This window comes from Berghia stephanieae, chromosome 3 (assembly GCF_034508935.2).
Source record: "Berghia stephanieae isolate SIO BIC M18660-M18661 chromosome 3, UCSD_Bste_1.3, whole genome shotgun sequence".
NCBI classification, from domain to species: domain Eukaryota; kingdom Metazoa; phylum Mollusca; class Gastropoda; order Nudibranchia; family Aeolidiidae; genus Berghia; species Berghia stephanieae.
In genome coordinates, this window is record NC_088362.1 from 5,113,127 (window position 1) to 5,136,781 (window position 23,655).

Sequence of the window (23,655 nt, forward strand, 5' to 3'; positions counted from 1 at the left end):
TTCGTCGTGATCGTTATTATTATGATTATTATTATTATTATTATTATTATCATCATCATCATCATCATCATCATCATCATCATCATCATCATCATCATCATCATCATCAGCATCATTTTATTATTATTATCATCATCATCATCATCATCATCATCATCATCATCATCATCATCATTATTATTATTATTATTATTATTATTATTATTATTATTATTATTATTATTATTATTATTATTATTATTATTATTATTTGGGGTCCCGACAGCTTAATTGGTAGACAAGTCTATCGCAAAGTATTTTCCGTCAAATCTATCAGACCCAGCTACCCAATCATGGCTGGGTGGACAGGGGGGGGGGGGGAGATCAGAAAAAAATCTCGCCCTCACTCGGGATCGATCTCGAGTGAGGGCGAGATTTTTTTCTGATCCCCCCCCCCCCCCCCCCCCCCCCCCCCCCCCCCCCCTGTCCACCCAGCCGTGATTGGGTAGCTGGGTCTGATAGATTTGACGGAAAATACTTTGCGATAGACTTGTGTCCTATCCAAAGGGTAGCAAGCAATTGCTATTGTCAACGCTATAGAAACTGGGATAAACTCCGGCTCCATGGGCCGGTGGCTCTGAAGGATTACTTATTATCATTATTATTATTATTATTATTTATTATTATTATTATTATTATTATTATTATTATTATTATTATTATTATTATTATTATTATTATTATTATTATTATTATTATTATTATTATTATTATTATTATTATTATTATTATCTTAATAAAATAGAATGTGAAATGAAAGCTTCAACTTAACCAAAGTTTTTTTAAAACGTGAGGATTTTCGGTTCTTTACAAGATGAATGAGACAATCTCACATCTAGCATCCAATGTTAGTGTTTCAATCATCGTGTTTTGTCGATAAAGGGGAGACACGAAACTTCCACATTATCCATCTTCGATGAAGTTTCGATTCCATTTCCTATTATTGACTATATTTTTAGATTCAAGCAGCAATATTTTTATTTCATTCTCTATTTTTGAATTATGAAATAGTGTCCTCAGAATATTCACAGGGAAATAGAAAAAAAAATGAACTAAATTTAATATAAGAAAAAAAAAAGAAAAAAAGAAAAAAGAAAGAAAAAAACACCGCAGTGTGAAATACCAGATTCTGATGAGAACGCAGAGAGAAAAAAAAAAATCGCCCAACGTGGGGCTCGAACCCACGACCCTGAGATTAAGAGTCTCATGCTCTACCGACTGAGCTAGCCGGGCTGTTACATTTGATGGGCTTTTAAAGTATATAATCAAATTCCATTTACCGCGCATGTCCTAAGTTTTATGTTCTTGACCTCTCACTTGAGGACATAGGTAGTGCAAGGCCATTGTTTTCATTGAACAATGATGTGTTGATGGACGGATTGAGTGTGCTCTGCAGTTACAGGAAGGGAACGTTTTGTTTACAATTATAATTTTTGCTTAGTTGCACAGTCTGACACAGTTTGAGTTTGGGTTTAATATTGTCCGCGCTACTTGGCTCTAGGTCAAGGTCCTCTTTAATTTTAATTTTAGGCCCCTAATTTTAACTTTAATAAGTCTCAAATACTTTTCTTCAACTTCAATTGAGCAAGACAAAAAGGTAACTGTAACCGTCACAGTCACAATTGACATCTTACATTCACTCTATTTAAAAAATATAACGGTTTCTTTATTGCTCCAGTAATTTGCACACCACAGAGTCCAACAACGATGGCAGGCAGCAAAGCCGTGTTCCTATTACCCAAGACTGTATCTCGTCCTCTTTTGAAACAGTGAGTGATTTTGGTTTCTGCAATGAATTTAATAAAATATTGAAAAAGACGCTTTCATTTTCATTCATCTGATCCACATCACATGATTTAAATGAACGAAGTGGCAATTCGGACTCGATACTGAATAGTCCCCCTATTCGGACTCTTGACGATATGCCTGCGAAAAGTTTCCCCCCTCCCAAACCCCCTACTTAAAAAAAAAGAGTACTGGGGATGTAGGAGCTTTCGGAAGGCCTCCCTTGTCCTGATTTTATTTGGGCATCGCGAAAAGTTGTGGGAAAGGGTTTTCATACCGTTACTTTGACTTTTGTTCCTTTAAATTAACTTAAAGGGTTTTAACTCTTTACTTTTAAATTCAATTGATTAGGCCTACGTATTGGTAGCTACCATACACATAGCCTTATTGCTATATTCATTTGCATCAATTTTATGTAGGTACTTGTCAATAAATTAAAATAAATTGAAGTGACTAAATATCGCACTGATAGAGAGACACCTAGCATAATAACCTCAATTAACAAACATGTGTATGTCTTGTTATTTTCTTCTTCTAATATGCAACTGGCAATTAAAATAACAATATAAAAGTAGCATTCCAATTTATTTTTTTTAGTTCTTCTAAGTAGACATGATAAAATATCTCCACAAGTCAAGTGAATCTGAGGCGTAGTTGGTTAAGCTGTTTGACTCTGAACTGGAAGGTCTTGGGTTCAAATCCCCAGTGGGGTTAACTTTTTTCTTAATATCATTTTTTTATTACTTCTGTTTGTTTTTTAACTTTATTTGAATCAGTTTGTCTTTTTTTTTTAAAGTTTTATTTTTATAAAATCTTCTTCTTCTTCCTCCTCTTCTTCTTCTTCTTCTTCTTCTTCTTCTTCTTCTTCTTCTTCTTCTTCTTCTTCTTCTTCTTCTTCTTCTTCTTCTTCTTCTTCTTCTTCTTCTTCTTCTTCTTCTTACTAATATTACTATTAGTAGTAGTAGTAGTGGTAGTAGTAGTAGTAGTAATAGTAGTAGTAATAGTATTTGTTTATTATTATTATTATTATTATTATTATTATTATTATTATTATTATTATTATTATTATTATTATTATTATTATTATTATAAGTGGCCACAACAGGAAACTTATGAAAATCGGTGCAATCAGTGTCAGGGCAAACATTTCTGAGCAATACCGAGCATGATTTAGCAATGACAATAGATTTTGTTCTAATTTTTTTTTTTAAAGACACACATACATACACATACACAATCAAAAACAAAAACAAAAAAATATATACTGCCGCAGGAACTGTCCCGAATAACTTGTTGATTACACATGTTCAGTGAAGTTTGAGTCCGAATAGCCACGGAAAACTATTCAGACTCGAGTCCGAGTCCGAATAATCACAGCCTTAAAAGATTGCCACCGTAAAAGATAATTTCATTAATTATGCTTTTTACTGTCTATTTATAATTGTAACATGTGAACATTGCCTGTGGATTTTTCCTGACATACCTAGACAAAAGTCAGCAGAGTCCTTAAGGCATCATCCACATTACGAAATCTATCATGATCCACATCCTAGGTAAACATAATTCCAAATAAGTACACGTCGCCCACAACGGACAATATAGCCATAATTTTATTTTATTGAAAAAATTATAGACATATGAGACGATATATATTTTGCCCTCTTTAAAAGATGATTAATGAAAATGGCGCTATTTCTTTATTATTATTTTTTCAGACCAGGAGCTGTAGCACTTCTGTCAAGATTTGGGTCAACAAAAAGTGATGAAGAAAAAAGAGAACTTGTCTGCACTTCTCGCGTCAGAGGCATTGATATTCTTCGGAACCCGCAATTAAACAAAGTAACGTATTGGCATTTTTCATTCTAAAATAAGGTAGTCATCATCTTATTTTTCCATTTTTTAAAGAAAGAAGCAGTAAAGTGAAGCTCCCAAAGACACAACTTAACCCTGGGGTCAAGTCCAGATGAAATTTCACTTTTTTTTAAATTGCAAGATCTTCCTTCAATTTAGAATGGTTTACTTATGAAAGGAAAAATGTCCGCTTTCAAACTATCACAGTGAAAATAATATCACGCTGATGTGGGCTGAGAAAATCCATTTGTTGCTCTTTAAGGGAAACATCTTTTAGAGACACATTTCCATAATAGGAAAATGAGAGTTGTGGTTCAAATAAACATAACATAAAATAGTACTAATTCCTAGGCCAATTATGGACACAAAGACCATTTAAAACCTTTTGACAATGGCACCAATTGTTTTTAGAATTCTTAGATTTATCTATTATTTATTAATTATTACAATATTTCAAAAACACATGGAGGGATTTGCGAACAAAGTCGCCGATGGAAATGGTCTTCTCAGAAAACTCATAGGAACCTTATGTGGAACATTGCAAACCAAACTCAGAACCTCTGCACAAGTTTTATGCAATTATGTCAGAAAATAATCTGGACTACATCCGGGATCGATCTCGGTCCCTTTGCGTTTGAAGCGAGTGCTCTACCAACTGAGCTATCCGGAAGATCTGTTCCCTATTTGAACCCAAATCCCTTTTGTCTTAATTTTCTTGAGCATTTTGATTTTAACTCTCAAATTCTTTTTTGACTATTCCATTTTCTTCCTTTTTAATGGTGCTGATATGACTTAAATGCATTGCAGCACTATAAAACCCATAAAAACAAAACAAAGATGCTCGTTGAATGGTTGTATTTGTGGAGGTTCTGTTTAGAGTTTTATTAAAGCATTTCTCACCCAATTTATCTTACTTTACGCTCATTTAAAGTGTAAATAATTCTTTCCAGGGTACAGCTTTCACTCTGAAAGAAAGACAAATCATGGGTATCCATGGTCTTATTCCACCCGCTATACGGACACTGGAGGAACAGACCGTTCGAGTCATGGCCAACTTTCACAGGAGGACCAATGATCTGGATCGATTCATATACCTTATGTCTTTGCAAGACAGGAATGAAAAGCTCTTCTATAAGGTAAGAAGTAAATGTCTTTGTCTCCTTTTATTTCACATTTTGACTTAACCCTCTCCTTACCACCTATTGGAAAATCGTCACATTTGTTACGATGCAACCAGTTCTTTTATTAAATTTTTTTTTTTAATAATTAAAATTGAGCTTTATATAGCGCAATATCCACTAAATGTGCTCAAAGCGCTTTACAAGAGGTCCTTGGCCAACAGCAACATTTAACATGAAGGACGGGACATGACGCCTGTTAGGCGATATTACAATTTTTCGTACAAAGACACCGCTGTTAACGGCCAGGTACTCATTTTACACCTGAGTACGGTGAGAGAATGTGAGTAAAGAGCCTTTTCCAAGGACTCAACTATGCGCCGAGAGCGAGGCTCAAACCCAGGACCTTCTGATCCGAAAGCGAGTGTCATACCACTAGACCACATAGCCGCATTTTATCATTCATATTTCTTTTATAAATCACACACTTTAAAGACAAATGTTTTATTATAGCTATAAAAACGTGACACTGTGTTGTAGAGTTCATTTTGCTGATCAATGTTATGTATAGAATGTTTTTGTTGTTCTCCTGTTTGAGTAAGAAAAAACTATTTTTGTGTTGGGTGCATGTGAAATTTTGGGGAAAATTCTGAAAATGGCTTGTAAGGAAAGGGTTAAATAAGACAAATAATTTTAGAGAGATATTTTTAAGTATGAAAGAATATTTTTTAAAAATTCAAACCAGTTGATATTATTTTCAAATAATAATTGTTCATTTGTTGAGGATTTTTTTTTTATAATATAAGGTCAAAAATTGTATATATATTGAGGTTGTGATATTTTGGTGTTAGGGTCGTGATTTAAATTGAACATAACATATCGATGCAAATTCTTTTCCATTATCTTTGTTGAGGTACTTGTTGATTTTCTAGACAGATCAATTAGATTAAGACATATGCATTGAGGATTCATTCTTGCAAAACTCCCTTGCTTTTATGTAGGGGTGTATGAAGGTAGTGTGTGAGTAAGAGAGAGTTTGTATGGGTTTTTTCGAAACTGTTATGTTCATTTTGATGTTTATATCATTTATCATTTGGATGTTTACATATTATTATTTTATTAATGCATTTTGTCTATCTATCTATGTATTATATTTTTGATTGCAAACATTGTGAACCAAATGACAAATTACCAATTTTTTTGGACAATAAAGATTGTATTATAATTATTATTATAATAATTATTATTATTATTATTATTATTATTATTATTATTATTATTATTATTATTATTATTATTATTATTATTGTTATTATTATTATTGAAGTTAAATAACTTTTTACTTTTAGATATGGCCATACTCAAGCCTTTTTCAACACTTACAAAAGTCATATTTTTCTTTTATTGTATTATTATATTTTTTCAGGTGCTGTGTGATAATGTCAACCTTATGATGCCCATTGTCTACACTCCTACTGTTGGTCTTGCCTGTCAGCAATATGGAATAACATTTCGCCGACCAAGGTAAAATTATTATCCAATTTCAGGTACATGCATGCAATCAACAGAGGTCAACTGAGTTGAAGTAAATCCCCTTTTGAAGTCAACACCTGATAAGGGTTTGGTTTTTTTTTTATTTTTTGTGGGTTTTTTTTTAGGGTTTTTTTTTTGTTCCTTTCTTTAGCTTTGTTACCAAATTTCTGATAAAATTAACAAGTTCTGCAGAAATTCTACTTTGAGGAACTCAAATTGACTTGACTGTTATCAAAAAGAATATTTTTAAAATGGATCACACAATTGGATGGCGGGTGGTTGGATGGGAGCATCACCCTTGAATCATATACCTATGATGTTCGCATGGGTGTACGATCCGATAGTGATGTCGTTTCTTCTTCTCTTTACTAGCCTATCCTGCTTCTTTGGTTTGTGATTGTATTTTTGACAGGGATATTTTTTTTCTGTAAATCTTCTGCCTGTTTGTTCTTGGTTATTTATAATTTAGCTTATGATATCTTAAGGTTATGATTTTGATTTACATTTGTACTATTTTTGTTAGATTGCTTGTTTTTTTGTTTCAGCGGTCTCTCATATAACCTCAATTGTGTTGGAAGAGACCTAAAGCAACAAACAAACACAATTGAATGCAGGAACTTGTGTATGTTTGACTGCCATTGTTATTTATTAAACACTCATGGTTTATACACAATACCAGTATGTGCGGCTATGTGGTCTAGTGGTATGACACTTGCTTTCGGATCAGAAGGTCCTGGATTCGAGCCTCGCGCTTGGCGCATAGTTGAGTCCTTGGAAAAGGCTCTTTACTCACATTCTCTCACCGTACTCAGGTGTAAAATGAGTATCTGGTCGTTAACAGCAGTGTCTTTGTCCGTAATATCGCCTAACAGGCAGCATGTCCCGTCCTACATGTTAAATGTTGCTGTTGACCAGGGACCCCTTGTAAAGCGCATTGAGCCCATTTAGTGGATATTGCGCTATATAACGCTCAATTTTTTTATATTATACCATACCCTTTGGGCACAAAGACTATCACTATTTACTAATAACTTCTAGTCTTACTATTTCTGCTATACTGAGGTCATTAATTTGATCGAAGATAATCATTACTTGCACAAAGAAACAATTTAAAGACCAATCTGACAAACATACAAACAAGCATTGTGTATTAATACACAATATTAATAATAAAACCAAAACTAAAACAACCAAAAATATAAGATAAAAACAATAAAGCATAATCAGACATATTCTGCATAACAATAAAATGATTGTACTAAAGCCCCACAAAAATGATAGGGGAAAGTTGAGATAGAACAAACTATTTACTTAGTGTACAGTTTTATATTAGTGCAGATTTATATATATTTAGTTTTGAAGCCCATTCTTACTTTCATTATTGATGTCATCTTACAAAAGTTTTTTTTTTTAAATAAGAATTTGATATGGATGTAGAATGTAATAGACTGCTATTTCTTTATTCCCAGAGGTTTATTCATTTCCATCAACGACAAAGGTCATATTTATGAAATACTGTGCAACTGGCCGGAAAGTAATGTGAAGGTGTGTCATTTTTTCAAAGACTATTAATAATAATAATAATAATATTAATAATGATAATAATCTTTATTGTCCAAATAAAAGGCAATTCATGTGAGGTAAACAATTCTCAGTTTGGTTCATGGTATGAACATCAACACATTTATTGATTAAATAATATATTTTGTAAATATTATGAAAACAATAGAATTAACTCTTTCATTCCATAAGGGCTAGAAATTATTATAATTATATAAAAAGAGACCGGACTGCTGTTTTACGTTTTCAGCTTGTACTATCGATCTTACTGTCTTTTGACGAGCTATCTTACTCTTTTTTTCGCATTGAGTTTGACATTTCTGTTATGGATAAGTTGTATTGTGAGAATTGGTAATAATACAGTCATGCAACAGATGAGGCCCATTTACATGTCTGAAAATGTGATCAGAGAACTAAAAGATGTAAAATTAAGTTATTAGGAGAGAAAAACAAATAGGACTCCTTGAAGGAGATATGTTACAGTGAATGACATAATCAGTCGGAAAGTAAAAAGATTTGAACTGAGATACTGCCAAGTTTAGTTAGAAGGTCATTTTTTAAATCAGAAATGATTTCTTATCATAAATGATTAAATCAACCATTTTTGTACATCTTCAGGAAATATCAAAGCTTAATTTCAGTTCTAAATATTATTTTACAGCTCGTTAAGTTGAAAAAGTATGAAATTTGAGAAAAGTTGCTGGATACCTTTCCAATACATCTCACCATAATGTCATTAAAAATCACCCGATTTACTTCCAATAAAGATTAAAATGCTCTGGGGAGCATATTCTTTCAGAAAATGCACACACAAAAAAATGCAAATCCAAAATTTTCACCTTTCGACTGATTACATCATGCACTGACACGTATGTTCTCCAAAACAAAAAATTCTAGACTGTGATTTATTATTTTCATAACATTCTTCCATTAGTAAATAGTAATTAGTAAATAAAAGTCTAAAACATTTTATGAAATAGTTTAATTCCTCAATCATACCGACCTTGTTATTTCAAGAAGCTGAATTATAGTGTACATTATATACCAAAGCTACTTCAAGTTCTTATTTGATTGAGGTAAACATTAAAGATATTTTTTTCCTCTAGGCCATAGTGGTTACGGATGGTGAAAGAATCTTAGGCTTGGGTGATTTGGGAGCCTATGGGATGGGTATTCCTGTTGGAAAACTATCTCTGTACACAGCTCTTGGTGGTATTGACCCAGCCAATTGCCTCCCTATATTGTTGGATGTTGGGACAAATAATAAGGTAGGTCAACTATATTTTAAAGACTATAATGAGGTCCTTAAAAAAATTGATTTCTGTTTAGTTGTGCCTTTATAACAGCCATGCTATATCAGTAGAGGGGTTTTTATTTTGTGGTGCTTAACAGTCTTGTGGTATAACACTTGCCTTTCGACCAGGAGGTCCTGGGTTAGAGTCCTGTTCTTAGAAGCTCAAAGTTGAGTCCTTGGAAAAGGCTCTTTACTCACATTCTCTCACCTTACTCGGATGTAAAATGATTGCCCAGCTATTAACAGGGTTGTTCTATTGAAAAAAATTGTAATATTTCCTTACAGGCATCATGTCTCATTTTACATGTTAAGTATTGCTGTTGGCTAGGGGACCCTTTTAAAGCGCTGTGAGCACGTTGAGGCGATATTGCGGTATGTGTATATAAATGCTAAAGGTTTATTAACAAGTTTTTGATAAGATCAGTTTATCAGTACAGACATCATTAATTAGGTGTAATGTTGAAGCAAATTGACTTGGAGCACCATTGACATTTAGCATCAGCTAGTGGATTTTTCTTCTTATTAGTATGTTAAAAATGGAAGGTCTGAAATGGGTTGGCACTTTAATGTTTTACTCAACAATAAGTATACTACAACCCTCTTGAATGGACTGTTTACTGAAATTGATTCTATTTAAAAGTGTTTTCAAACAATTTACATTATTTATGCCATTTAACTTTTAAAATCATTTTACAACATGTGTCGATGTTACAAAAATGCGTGTTTACTAGGTTTAAGATTGCGGTCATTATCTCTAATTTTAGTGATGAAATATGGTTGTATAAGTATAATTGTGTTGTGGATTATTATAAATCTAGGGAAGAATGGTCCCTTAGAGCAATATCATATAACAACTCTATATGTAATGATATACAATCAGTAACGATTAATGATTCTGTATAGCTGCAAACATCCAATATCGGAGAGGAGTATTTCACATTACAATCAGATTTGGCTGTGTTTTATTTGAAATAAATTTTTACCACTCACTTGTCTTTAATCACAATCGGCTTGAATGGCAAATCTACTGTTAAAGCCAGACTGTATTACAAATGCTGAAAATATTAAAGGAATTCACCCTTGTGATGAAAACGTTTAGTCTTTGCCTCTCATATTTTGAAATTTATTATGTCAATAAAAATATAAGCCTGCATACAAGAAATCATGGCACCACATTTCATCGTTTTAGAGGTGTTTGTGATATTTTGTGGGCACAGGCCCTGGAATGAACTATAGTTTACTTCTCAAATAGATAATAATAATACATGACATTTATAACGCGCATTTTCATCACTGGGTGATTCTCAATGTGCGAAACAATAATACAGTGACATTATTATACAAATGAAATATTATACATACTACATCAACATAATATTATCATTATACAACAATGTAATAACTAAACATAGAGTCATTAATACAAAATATGTTATAATACATCCACATGCTATGTCACTGACGGAAATAATATAAAATAATGATATAATAACATAAACTAAATTAACATTCATATTGAGGTCAAATTACAAAGATGCATTAATCAAGATGTGTTTTAACAAAGAGATGGTGTTTTAACTTTGATTTAAATATTGATAAGGACTTCGCGTCTCTTATTCTTTTAGGAAGAGAGTTCCAGATGGAAGGTCTGACGTGGCTGAACGATCTGCAACCATAAAATTGAGATTTATATTTATTTGAAACAATTAATTTTGTAGAATCTAGTGCAGAACGTAGACTACTCGTTGGCTTATAAGTTTCTAAAAATTCAGTAATATACAACGGTGCTTGATCATTAAGGCACTTATAGCATAGACTTATAGATGAGGATTGACAATCACAAATGTATATCCATTTTGTCAGGAACTCCATGAGGATCCCTTATACATTGGACTACAAGAAAACAGAGTTACTGGACCTGCTTATGATGAATTCATTGACGAATTTATGTCTGCAGTAGTACGCAGGTAATGTTCATTATATGATATACATATTTTCAGATTTTTTTGAAAAATGAGTAATGAAAGAAAGAATGAATAAATAGCATTTCTATTGTAGAATATTTTGAGTTGGTGCTATGTTGACCATATCATAAACTTAACTTATTCCAGTACATCATCGTATTCTAGTACATCATCTTATACATCAGTACATCATTGTATTCTAGTACATCATTTTATACATCAGTACATCATCTTATACATCAGTGGATCATCTTATACATCAGTACATCATCGTATTCTAGTACATCATCTTATACATCAGTACATCATCGTATTCTAGTACATCATCTTATACATCAGTACATCATCATATTCTAGTACATCATCTTATACATCAGTACATCATCATATTCTAGTACATCATCTTATACATCAGTACATCTTAGTATTCTAGTACATCATCTTATACATCAGTACATCATAGTATTCTAGTACATCATCTTATACATCAGTACATATAGTATTCTAGTACATCATCTTATACATCAGTACATATACACACTTTGTCAATATCATTATTCAACATGATTGATAATAAAGACTGAAGAAATGATATTTCTCTTTTATTTTAAGAATAATTGATGGATTTCAAAAAGATATCAATGACAAGTAGAATTGTATCATCTACAGCTTTATATTGTGCGGCTATGTGGTCTAGTGGTATGACACTTGCTTTCGGATCGGAAGGTCCTGGGTTCGAGCCTCGCGCTCGGCGCATAGTTGAGTCCTTGGAAAAGGCTCTTTACTCACATTCTCTCACCGTACTCAGGTGTAAAATGAGTACCTGGCCGTTAACAGCGTTGTCTTTGTCCGAAAAATTGTAATATCGCCTAACAGGCGTTATGTCCTGTCCTACATGGTAAATGTTGCTGTTGACCAGGGACCCCTTGTAAAGTGCTTTGAGCACATTTAGTGGATATTGCACTATATAAAACTCATTTTTTATTTTTATTTTTTTTATATTGTCATGTTTCAATTGTTTTTGATTATATATTTCACAGTGATACTATCTTCATCTCAGTCTGAATATATGATGTACAAGAGAAGAAAATAATATTTATAGGGGGAGGAGGAGGACGAAGAGGATTTGAGTTTCTCACCTTAATTGCATTTATCACCAATCTGATGGCAGTGACATGTTTATTTATTTTTGCCAAGACTTATCTATCTGTTCCTGCCCCTGGCCCGAGTCCTGGCTGGGAGGGAAACAGTCAAATGCATAGTTTTTGTTTTGGGAGATAATATATTTTTCCTTGTAAATCATCTTTCTGTTATGTATTATTATATTTGTTATTTTGAATGTATATTGTAAGCATTTGAGTGTATTCCTCTTTGTTGGATTTTGTTCTTGTGTCCAGATGAGACTTATAGGTGATCTCAAACTAAGTACATTGGTGGTATGCTCTTGGAATCTACATCTGATCCCTATCTGTTACCAGTTCCCCTACTTTTTCTTGGGTGCTTTAATTGTAATTCTAGAACTTTTTATTATCCATTTTCTTCCTTTTTACTGGCGCTGATATAACCTTAATGTGTTGCAAGCGCCGTAAAACCCTTAAAAACTGAACACTGTTTCTCTTCTCAAATATGATATATTCATCCAGATTTGGTTCCACCTGTCTTGTCCAATTTGAAGACTTTGGCAACCACAACGCTTTCAGATTTTTGGAAAAGTACAGAGATCAATATTGCACGTTTAACGACGACATTCAAGGTACATAACTTAGACAATTGTTTAATAGATCCACTAGCCATTAGACTTATGATAGGCATCAATGGGAGTGATCTATATTCATGTTTTCGTCCAACTAGGTCATCAATCACATGATTTGTTGCTGTCGAACGATTGGATATTTCTTAACAAATGTAAACACTCTGCTTTGTTTACAAAAATTATAAACATACCCATGTGTCAACCTGAACCAAACGACCAATCGTGATGTAAGATATTTCAAAAGCTGTGAACACTTTTCACTAAGTGGGTCACTTTTAGTACATTTTGCAATGTGACCAATGACCTTGAGCACATGGAAAGTTAATATAGATCATGCCCATTGTGACATGCATGTTATGAAAAATAAATTCAAAGGATAGATAAACTTCCTTTGTTCATCTCCATGGGAAATTTTTCTCAAGAGTGTTTAACACCGTATAGCGCCACAAAGTGGGCAATATGGGTAAAGTTTCTATTAATTTTAGATAATATTTTTTTTTTTAAAGCAAATGAAAACATCAAAACAATAAGCCACAAGTTAGATTTATTTTCTTTAAAGATATTTTTGAAAAAAAGAATGATGCCAAATTTTTATACATTGTTTGATAGATCCACTAGACTTATGATAGGTATCAATTGTGACATGCGTGTTGTGAAAAATAAATACAAAGGATAGATAAACTTCCTTTATTCATCTTCATGGGAAATTTTTCTCAAGAGTGTCTAACACCGTGTAGCGCCACAAAGTGAGCAATATAATAATAATAATAATAATAATAATAATAATAATAATAATAATAATAATAATGCTGAAAACTTATATAGCACTATAACTCTGAGACACCAGACTCTAAGCGCTTAATATGGGTAAAGTTTTTCTTAATTTTAGATAAGATATTTTTTTTAAGCAAATGAAAACATCAAAACAATGAGCCATAAAGTAGAATTATTTTCTTTAAAAATATTTTTGAAAAAAAAAAATGATGCCAAATTTTCATACATTACGATATTCTGACTAAACTTACAGGAACGGCTGCCGTGGCTGCTGCTGGAGTATTTGCCAGTTTGCGAATCACGGGGAAGAAACTTGTTGACAACGTATACCTCTTCCTTGGAGCAGGGGAGGTAGGTTTTTATTGCTTTTAGACTTATTTTAAAATCATGAATTCTAAACAGTTCTCTTATTGTTACATTGATGGATAAATACTTATAATTTATAAAGCATTTTGGCTGAAGAGCAGAAAACGGTAGGGGCTGACTGAAGTTGGTGATCGTAAAATACTAACGAAAGAGTGAAAATGGAGAGGCTTCGTATGGGAACAAAACAGACAATGGACGTTTTGGGTACAAACCCTTCGTCAGCGCAACAATACACAAATTAATGTGGAAAACGAATAAGATATAATGCAAAATAACTTGTATCGTCTGTACTCCACGTTAATTTGTGTATTGTTGCGCTGACGAAGGGTTTGTACCCGAAACATCCATTGTCTGTTTTGTTCCCATACGAAGCCTCTCCATTTTCACTCTTTCGTTAGTATTTGGCTGAAGAGTGCAAGTCAATGGCTTCTTTTTTTTTTAGAGACAATAAAGCACTCCTCAACAGTGTTCTCTATCTCGTGATTTCATTTTCACTATCCACTCAAAGTAACCTCAAGTGTAATTTTTTAATGGTTATCGTAATTTTCAGATATTTTGTAATAAAATATTGTTTTTCAATGTAATTGTTGCTAAATAGAAAATTGGATATGTATCCCTTATTTTTTTTTTTTTCTAGACTTGAGCTTTTATAAAGCACAAAATTCACTAAACATGCTCAAAGCGTTTTACAAGGGGTCCCTAGCCAACAGCAACACTTAACATGTAGAATGAGACATGATGCCTGTTAGGCAATATTGCAATTTTTTTTCAGACAGAAACAGCGCTGTTAATGGCCAGGTAGTCATTTTATGCCTCTGAGTAGGTTGAGAGAATATGTGTAAAGAGCCTTTTCCAAGAATTTGACTATGCTCTGAGCAAGGCTCGAAACCAGGACCTTCCAATCCGAAAGCGAGTGTCATACCACAATACCACATAGTCACATAAGATAAGATAATGGAAAATCAAATTTATAATATGTCCGCTTGTCATGTCATTTTTAAAAGGAGATTTTGTTTCCGACTATATAAATCCAGGCCGCTGTGGGTATTGCTGACCTTTTATCTCTCGCCATGGTTGAAGAGGGTGCTTCACAAGAAGAGGCAATCTCGAAAATCTGGCTGGTTGATTCACGAGGACTTGTGACTAAGGTAAATTTCCAATGTTATTTCCATAATATTGTTTTGATATGTTAAAGGAGCGTAAGAATGATATAGATACGATGTCACGATGGAGGAAATGCATCGATTGGAACGGCGACAACCTTAAGAAATAAATTAATGATGTCAAAGTTTATACTGCAAGTTTCATTCAATTCCATTCACAACTTTTTGAGTTATGAGCTTACTTACCTTACTTCTGTGACAGCCCTCTTATTAATGTTTTTACTAAAGAATAGTAACAATAACAGTAATAGACTCAAACATGATTGATATTTTTAGTGCTCTTTATTAAAATGACGATTAGGTCTTTATATACAACCAACTTTTTTAATCAGTATAATATATAGGAATTATAAGAAATTCAATCTCAGCTTGAATTCCATGCAAATGTAATTTCTCTCTGATGTTAAGACTTCAAAAGAATAATTGGGTCATATGTGACACTGATGTGGTGTTATATGATGGTGCATGGCTTTCTTTGTAATTTACTTATGGGACTCATTTTAGAGCCCAGAAAGATAATTCAATATTTTCCTGACCTGTGAGTGAATAAACATTCTACACTGAAGGTTTTGAAATCTGATTTTTAATTAATTGTTAAATTAAGGAGCCTGAGCTCTCTGTGTTGCTGTTGTCACAAAAGGAACCATTCCACGTCACATAGAGATTTAAAGAAGTTTGTATGAAAGTGCCAGACAAAGCAGAAACAAAGCAGGACACTTAAAACTGAATTTTGACCTAAATATATATAATTTGAATAACAATAAATTCCTACATTCAGGAAAGAGAGTGTTTTTTGTTTCTTCAACTTCAAAGAACTAAAATGTCTTCATTCTGATCATATCGACTATAATGTCTTTTTTTTTTCATGTCGTTTATTCCAATATAATACCAGATAGGTACAATATGTCACATTTGGAAAATCAAATTTGATTTATCAAATGTAAACTTCTGTACAGTCAAAATTATTTTGTTTAAGTAATGATAAAAATTATAATGATAATAATAGATCTTTATTGTCCATAAATATGGCAATTTGTCATTTAGTTACACTTGTTATAACGTTATATGATAACTATAACATTGAACAGATATTTCACTCCTACTTATTTTCTCTCTCTCTCTCTCACTCTCGCTCTTTCTCTCTTTCTCTCTCTCTCTCTCTCTCTCTCTCTCTCTCTCTCTCTCTCTCTCTCTCTCTCTCTCTCTCTCTCTCTCTCTCTCTCTTTCACGAGTGATTTAATTCTCATCCTTCTTTTATTAAGGGAAGAGAGAATGTGACAGGACATAAAGCTGCTTATGCCAAAGAATTCAAGAATATGAAGAGTCTTGAAGACATTGTAGACGAGCTAAAACCTTCTTGTCTCATAGGTTTGTGTTTTGTATTTGTGCATTATTCATACCGTACCTGTCGTTTTAGACTTCAAAAAGATGACGGTTTGTGTTAATAATGGGGTCTTATCTATTCCCTTTAATATCTGCTTTTACCTTTTATGTTCCTGCTTTCCAACCTTGTCCAAACATGAAACTTAATCAGAGACAGAGTTCTGTTTATTTTAGAAGAAGGTCATATTTCGAAACAACAACCGACAACCGAAGAACTGATTTCAACAACCCAGGGAAACTTCCAATTGCCTCAGCACCTTAACACATATGATGATCTTCAAAATCTTAGAACACTTGCCCTGGACAAAAATTTATGGAAACAAATTACTAACTGGATACTAGAAACAGACTTGACACACTCAAAGTAACACACACACACACATTCACGGCAAGCGCCCATAGAGACCGTGCAGCCATATTCATTCATTCATTCATTCATTCATTCTATTTTTTTTTCCTTATTACTACTTCTGTTTACTTATTTGATCAGCTCCTATATCAATTTAACTTAAAATTCATGATTTCCCTTCAGGCTTAATTTTAAGCATTTTTCCCCTAAAAGGTTATAATAGATCAATGTGTTTTGTCATACATTTTTGTTAATACTGATATATTATTATGATTCTTTTGATTGTATTTTGTAAATCTAACCCGATAGGAGCGGCAGCTGTGCCTGGTGCATTCAATGAAAACATCTTAAAGAGCATGGCAAAGCACAACGATAAACCCATTATATTTGCCCTGAGTAATCCTACCTCCATGGCAGAATGCACTGCTGAGGAAGCCTATACTCATACAGAGGTATGTAGCTGTTGTCACATTTTTTTTCATCTTTTTATTTTTTTTATTTTTTTTTATGGTTTGTTTGCAGCATTTTAAGGTATTATTAGTCAGTGCTAACTACATTTATTGACAGAAAATAGATCTGTGAATTTTACATACTGTCTCCAATTGAATGGAAAGGAGGGAAGGGGTAGGGGGAGGGGGAGGGGGCTCGAGAAGAAGACGTGATTCAATAGAGTAGCCATGCCCTTTGGATTGAAAGGTTTGATCAAATTGTAGTGAAAGCATTTGGATGTGTTTTCATTAGTATCAAAATGGCCTTCAATGTAAGCTGGAAAGAGCACATATCAAATGAAGAGCTCTACAGTGACCTCCCCCCAGTGACCTCGAACATTCAAAAGAGAAGACCGAGACGTGCGGGGCACTGCTGGAGACACAAGGAGGAGATTGCAAGCAGTCTTGTGCGATGGGAACCACCTGAGAGAACCAGAAGCAGAGGCAGGCAGAATAAGACTTACATTGACTGTCTGCTAGATGACACAGGAATGGACAACACCAGGGGGCTGCATACGCTTATGGAGGACAGGACAGAATGGCGAAGACTTGTGGCTCATGTTGGGCGCCCCAAGGGGCGGCCTAAGTAAGTAAGTCGTATCAAACAACTCTATCATGGACAAATTTCGAAATTAAAGCTTTGTTTTTGTAGATCTAACCGAAGGTATTGAAATGATTGTATTATGCACAATGTATTTAGTATGTGCAGCTATGTGGTCTTGTGGTATGACACTTGCTTTCAGATCGGAAGGTCCTGGGTTCGAGCCTCGCTCGGCACATAGTTGAGTCCTTGGTGAAGGCTCTTTATTCACATTCTCTCACCGTACTCGGGTGTAAAATGAGTACCTGGCCATTAACAGTGTTGTCTCTGTCCGAAAAAAATTATAACATCGACTAACAGGCGACATGTCCTGTCCTAAATGTTAAATGTTGCTGTTGGCCAGGGACCCCTTGTAAAGCGCTTTGAGCACATTTAGTGGATATTGCGCTATATAAAAGCTCAATTTCTAGTACTGATGACTGTAACAATGACTTAGATAAAGCAGACTGTTTAGAAATGATTCTATAATGCATTTAGTAATGATGGGACAGCAACTGTGACATTATATTTTGTAATAAAACTTTATCTTCATTAAGGGTCGATGTGTGTTTGCCAGTGGTAGTCCGTTCCCATCCCACACCATGAATGGAAAGACCTACCATCCTGGACAGGGCAACAATGCTTACATCTTTCCTGGTGTGGCACTTGGAATTATTACCTGTGGTGTCAGACACGTACCAGAGAAAATATTTTTACGGTCTGCAAGGGTAGGTGATAGAAAATGTGTATAGGGAATGAGATTAGCGGAAGAGTAGCGTCCCTTGATTGGACGTCACCTTACAGAGAGAACGTCAAAATGGTTTTGCGCATGCGTCTCTCTCGTCCTCGCTTTCGGTAAAGTGTCTCATGCCGCACAACCAACATGACGTTCTCTCTCTAATAACTTTTCCGCTCGTGACTCCCAATCAAAGGACGCTACTCTTCCGCTAATCTCATTCCCTTTCGAGTTTTATATTTGTCTTAGTTTCAAACCAGAGAGCTCCCGATAGCTCAGTTTGTAGAGCACTCATTTCACGTGGAAAAGGAGCCATTATTGATTCAAGGTGAAGTCGAGACTTTTAGTAATTGGGTAGATGGGCTTGTTAGATCTGGCAAAAAATACTTTATGATTTTTTTACTAGCCCCTATCCAGATGGTAGCAAGTAATTGCTATGTCGATTTAATGCTATAGAAAAAATAAACTTCGGCCCTTCTTCTTCTTCTTCCTTTTTTGTTTGTTTGTATCTTCAATTTTGAAGATTCCATAGACCACAGCATTTTTCTTTCATTGAAGATGTCAGACTATTCAACTGTCTCAATCTTGATGGTATGAACAAAAACAAGTGAGGAACCATAAACTTTTGTTTTATATTACCCAGAGGTGATTTCACTTGGTTGTTTTGGTCATTGCAAAATATTGTCACTTTTTCTTTCACGCTTTCTTCTCTGTTGTATCAATTTAAGATCTAATTCTGTTTTGTTGGGGTTTTTTCTTTGTCATTTTGATTAATAAATTTGACTGTCATTTATGCATTTCTGATTTGTAGTGCTGGGTGGGGATCCTGACCTCCCATAGCGGGCAGGGAGGTACATACTGTGTTTTCTATCCCCTTATACCTTATCCAACAAGCTTTCTGTCTTTGTCTTGGATGGGGTTTACTTGGGTTTTTCCTGGCCCTGGTCGGAGTCCTGGCTGGGAGGGAAACAGTCAAATGCATAGTTATTGTTTTGGGAGATATTTTTTTTTCCTTGTAATTCATCTCTCTGTTATGTATTATTATATTTGTTATGTTGAATGTATAATGTAAGCATTTGAGTGTGTTCCTCTTTGTTGGATTTTGTGCTTGTGTCCGGATGAGACTTATAGGTGATCTCAAACTAAGTACATTGGTGGTATGCTCTTGGAATCTACATCTGATCCCTATTTGTTCCCAGTTCCCCTATGTCTTACTTTTTCTTGGCTGCTTTAATTGTAATTCTAGAACTTTTTACTATCCCATTTTCTTTCTTTTTACTGGCGCTGATAACCTAAACGTGTTGCAAGCCGCGTAAAACCCTTAAAAACAAAAAACAAACATAAGTTCACCTTGCTCACTTTCTTTAGTGTGGTGTTATGTATTGTATATGCTGAATGTATTATTTCCTGTTGTTTGTGATGGCTCTGAAGGACAATTCTTTTAAACCCAAGTAATATTTTGATTTAGGGCCAGTTTATAAACACAAGTAATATTTTGATTTAGGGCCAGTTTATAAACACAAGTAATATTTTGATTTAGGGCCAGTTTATAAACACAAGTAATATTTTGATTTAGGGCCAGTTTATAAACACAAGTAATATTTTGATTTAGGACCAGTTTAAAACAATTTAAATTTGCAACTTTTCAATATTTAATGTTTTTTAAGTAAATAAATGACAATTTTGACCAAGATTTTTTTATCGCTTTTTTATTATTATTATTAATATTGATTTAATACTTGAAGAGATGTAACAGGTTTGCACAGAGGCTCAATTTAGCATTTTAAAATTAAAATGTCTTGAAAGATAATGTTTGATAATCAGAGAAAAAAGGAAGAAATCTAGCTTGAAAATTCAAAACATAGTATTGTGAGTTTAATCCTGATGATGAGTCATCCATTCCATTTTTGAAACCAAATGAATATTACAACTTCAAAAAAGAACAAAATACCAAACAGGGGTTAACGGTTCGGACTCAAAACCCTTCTTCAGCAAAACATAAATACCATTCCTTAAAAACCAGATTTTTATTTTAAGTTGTTACATTCATTTTTTATTTATTACTTTTTTTTAGTCCACAGCTTCTAACAGCTTAGTATCAATTTTGGGTGCCTTGAACCAAGTGGCAGTTGATTTTTTTCTGTCACTGACACACAGTGTATACACATTCAACTGCATCGGTAACTTTGGTTATCAATGTCATCTTGATCTTGTGCGGCTATGTGCTCTAGTGGTATGACACTCGCTTTTGGATCGGAAGGTCCTGGGTTCGAGCCTCGTGCTCAGCGCATAGTTGAGTCCTTGGAAAAGGCTCTTTACTCACTTTCTCTCACCGTACTCAGGTGCAAAATGAGTACCTGGCCGTTAACAGTTGTCTTTGTCCGAAAAATTGTAATATCGCCTAATAGGCGTCATGTCCCGTCCTACATGTTAAATGTTGGTGTTGACCAGGGACCCCTTGTAAAGCGCTTTGAGCACATTTAGTGGATATTGCGCTATATAAAGCTCAATTTTTAAAAATTTTATTTTCAGTGCTTATCTGAGCTTGTGACCGACGAACATTTGGCCGAGGGCAGAGTGTATCCACCACTGGAACAAATTCAGGACATTTCACTGGCCATAGCAGCAGACCTTGCAGAATATGTTTACAGAGAGGATCTGGCGTCAACATATCCTGAACCAAAAGACAAGAAAGCTTTTATACGTTCCCTCATGTACCGCACCAATTACGAAAGCTTTGAACCCGTGACTTGGAATTGGCCAAAGGGTGAATGAGGAGTTTCTTAGATTAGATAGAAGAGGCTGATGATTTTTTAAATAAATTCCAAATATTTCATATTTAGTTAGAAAGACAAGCTTAGATTATACTGCTCACTCGATTTTGATAATGTTTGTTGTTTTTGTTTTTTTTGTTCTTATATTTTGTTTTGTTTTTTCAGGGGGACGGGTGTTGTTGTTTTGTTATTTCCCCATTGAAAATTTTTGATAGAGCCATAAGGCTTTTATAGGATGCATTTAATATGAAATTTTAAAAATAAATTTTGCATTATTTTGACAACTAGTTTATTATATTTTTTTAAATATAAATTGGACGCATTTTAATTAAATATAATGCATTTAATATGAAATTTTAAAAATAAAGTTTGCATTATTTTGACAACTAGTATATTGTATTTTTTTAAATATAAAATAGACGCATTTTAATGAAATAATTATTTTCCGAATATCACGATTCAAGATCTCATGATTAATTTTGTTTTATTTAATTATAATAGCGTTGTATAATTGATTTCTGACAAATGTTGCGTCGGAACACCTCCTTGCCATTACCCATCTTAATTGCTAAGAGATATAAAGATAATGTTTGGATGGTTGGTGGTTGGATGGGAGCATCACCCTTGAATCATATACCTATGATGTTCGCATGGGTGTACGATCCGATAGTGATGTCGTTTCTTCTTCTCTTTACTAGCCTATCCTGCTTCTTTGGTTTGTGATTTTTTTTTTGACAGGGGATATTTTTTTTTCTGTAAATCTTCTGCCTGTTTGTTTTTGGTTATTTATAATTTAGCTTATGATATCTTTAGGTTATGATTTTGATTTACATTTGTACTATTTTTGTTAGATTGCTTGTTTTTTTGTTTCAGCGGTCTCTCATATAACCTCACTTGTGTTGGAAGAGACCTAAAGCAACAAACAAACAAAAAAATGTTTGGATGCTTTGATATTTTTAGACCAACTTGGTATATATGGCAGAAAATGTAAAAGTTTGTGAAACTTATTTAGTCTTTCATATGGCAAGTTCGACAATAGTTCCATTATTTTGTTGTAATGAAATCCTCACGCTTAATGTTGAATATTATATATAATATATCCATTACTTAACAAGTAGAAATTTTTAAAAAACAAAAAAACTTTAAACTGGAAATAACTTTAAACTTTAAGAAATCTATAATTTATAATTTTTTTATTTTTTTTTAGCATATGTGACTGGCAATAGCAGTTTTGTACATGAAGTATGTAATGAAAGAATCCACTTTCCATTCAAAGTGCATCGTCACACTTGTCATCATTATATTACAAAATGTTTAATAAATAATCAGCATCAGAATGAAACTTGCCCTATATATATATATATATATATATATATATATATATATATATATATATATATATATATATATATATATACACTGTCATGAAGGCAGAATAATAATTTTATATAAAAAGAAAAAAAGCACCTTGAAATGATTGATGACAATGAGTTATTTTAAAAAGATACCAAAATTAAAAGATGCAGGTTTATCATCGCCTATTCAGCGTATTTCATTGTACATTTTCAAATTAAAGGGACTCAAACATAAAATAGAATAAAAAAATGTTCATTCTCAAAGTAGTCTGTTTTGACATCATTCCTCTCTTTCATAATTATTAACTCTCCACCACAAGCAAGCAAGACTCATTTAATATAATATATATTTAATTTGTTATATTTTACTATTATGCATAACTTATATTAATGCTGAAAAGGAATAGAAATCAAACCAAAACAAATACCATCAATGAGATTAATTTTTCTGAAATTAAACCAAATTTAATATTAATGCAAATTTAAAAACCTATGTTTACTTTTTCACTTAATTGATCTTAAAACATAAAATCTTACATTGTGATTTTTATATTATTTTATTTATCACGAATATCTTACTATATATACATTACATATATACATTTCTATATTGATTTTTAAACCACTCACCTTTAGTAAAGAATGCTTTTATTTAATAATCCAATTATTAAGTGGATTTTACTCAGATTTTTTAGCAGTAATCAAAAGTTTTCCTTGAAAATAAGGCGCTAAGAAAAGAGAATCATATATAAAGACAAATTTAAATTATTTGACAAATGACATAAATCAA

At 33.2% G+C, this 23,655-nt stretch overlaps 1 protein-coding gene and 1 non-coding gene across 2 annotated transcripts; one reads left to right on the forward strand and one right to left on the reverse strand.

Annotated features, from left to right (window-relative positions):
• Positions 1 to 1,199: 1,199 nt before the first annotated feature.
• Trnak-cuu (transfer RNA lysine (anticodon CUU)) lies at positions 1,200 to 1,272 on the reverse strand. The gene has a single exon. It is a non-coding gene; the product is annotated as a tRNA-Lys (tRNA).
• A 94-nt stretch (positions 1,273 to 1,366) lies between these two features.
• Positions 1,367 to 22,650, forward strand: LOC144967060 (NADP-dependent malic enzyme-like). The gene is made up of 14 exons (XM_078903864.1): positions 1,367 to 1,808; positions 3,540 to 3,663; positions 4,626 to 4,811; positions 6,220 to 6,317; positions 7,796 to 7,871; positions 8,993 to 9,154; positions 11,044 to 11,147; positions 12,788 to 12,897; positions 13,925 to 14,022; positions 15,072 to 15,185; positions 16,463 to 16,568; positions 17,242 to 17,384; positions 18,558 to 18,728; positions 21,269 to 22,650. The coding sequence occupies exons 1-14, from the start codon at positions 1,747 to 1,749 to the stop codon at positions 21,509 to 21,511; spliced, it is 1,797 nt and encodes a 598-aa protein (XP_078759990.1). The 5' UTR covers positions 1,367 to 1,746; the 3' UTR covers positions 21,512 to 22,650.
• The last annotated feature ends 1,005 nt before the right edge of the window (positions 22,651 to 23,655 follow it).

Excerpts from the sequence above, each read along its gene's own strand:
- LOC144967060 (XM_078903864.1), top strand. The coding sequence starts at position 1,747 with ATGGCAGGCAGCAAAGCCGTGTTCCTATTACCCAAGACTGTATCTCGT. Across the intron at positions 15,186-16,462 it reads CACGAGGACTTGTGACTAAG|GGAAGAGAGAATGTGACAGG; the intron begins GTAAATTTCCAA and ends TCTTTTATTAAG. Across the intron at positions 16,569-17,241 it reads AAAACCTTCTTGTCTCATAG|GAGCGGCAGCTGTGCCTGGT; the intron begins GTTTGTGTTTTG and ends CTAACCCGATAG.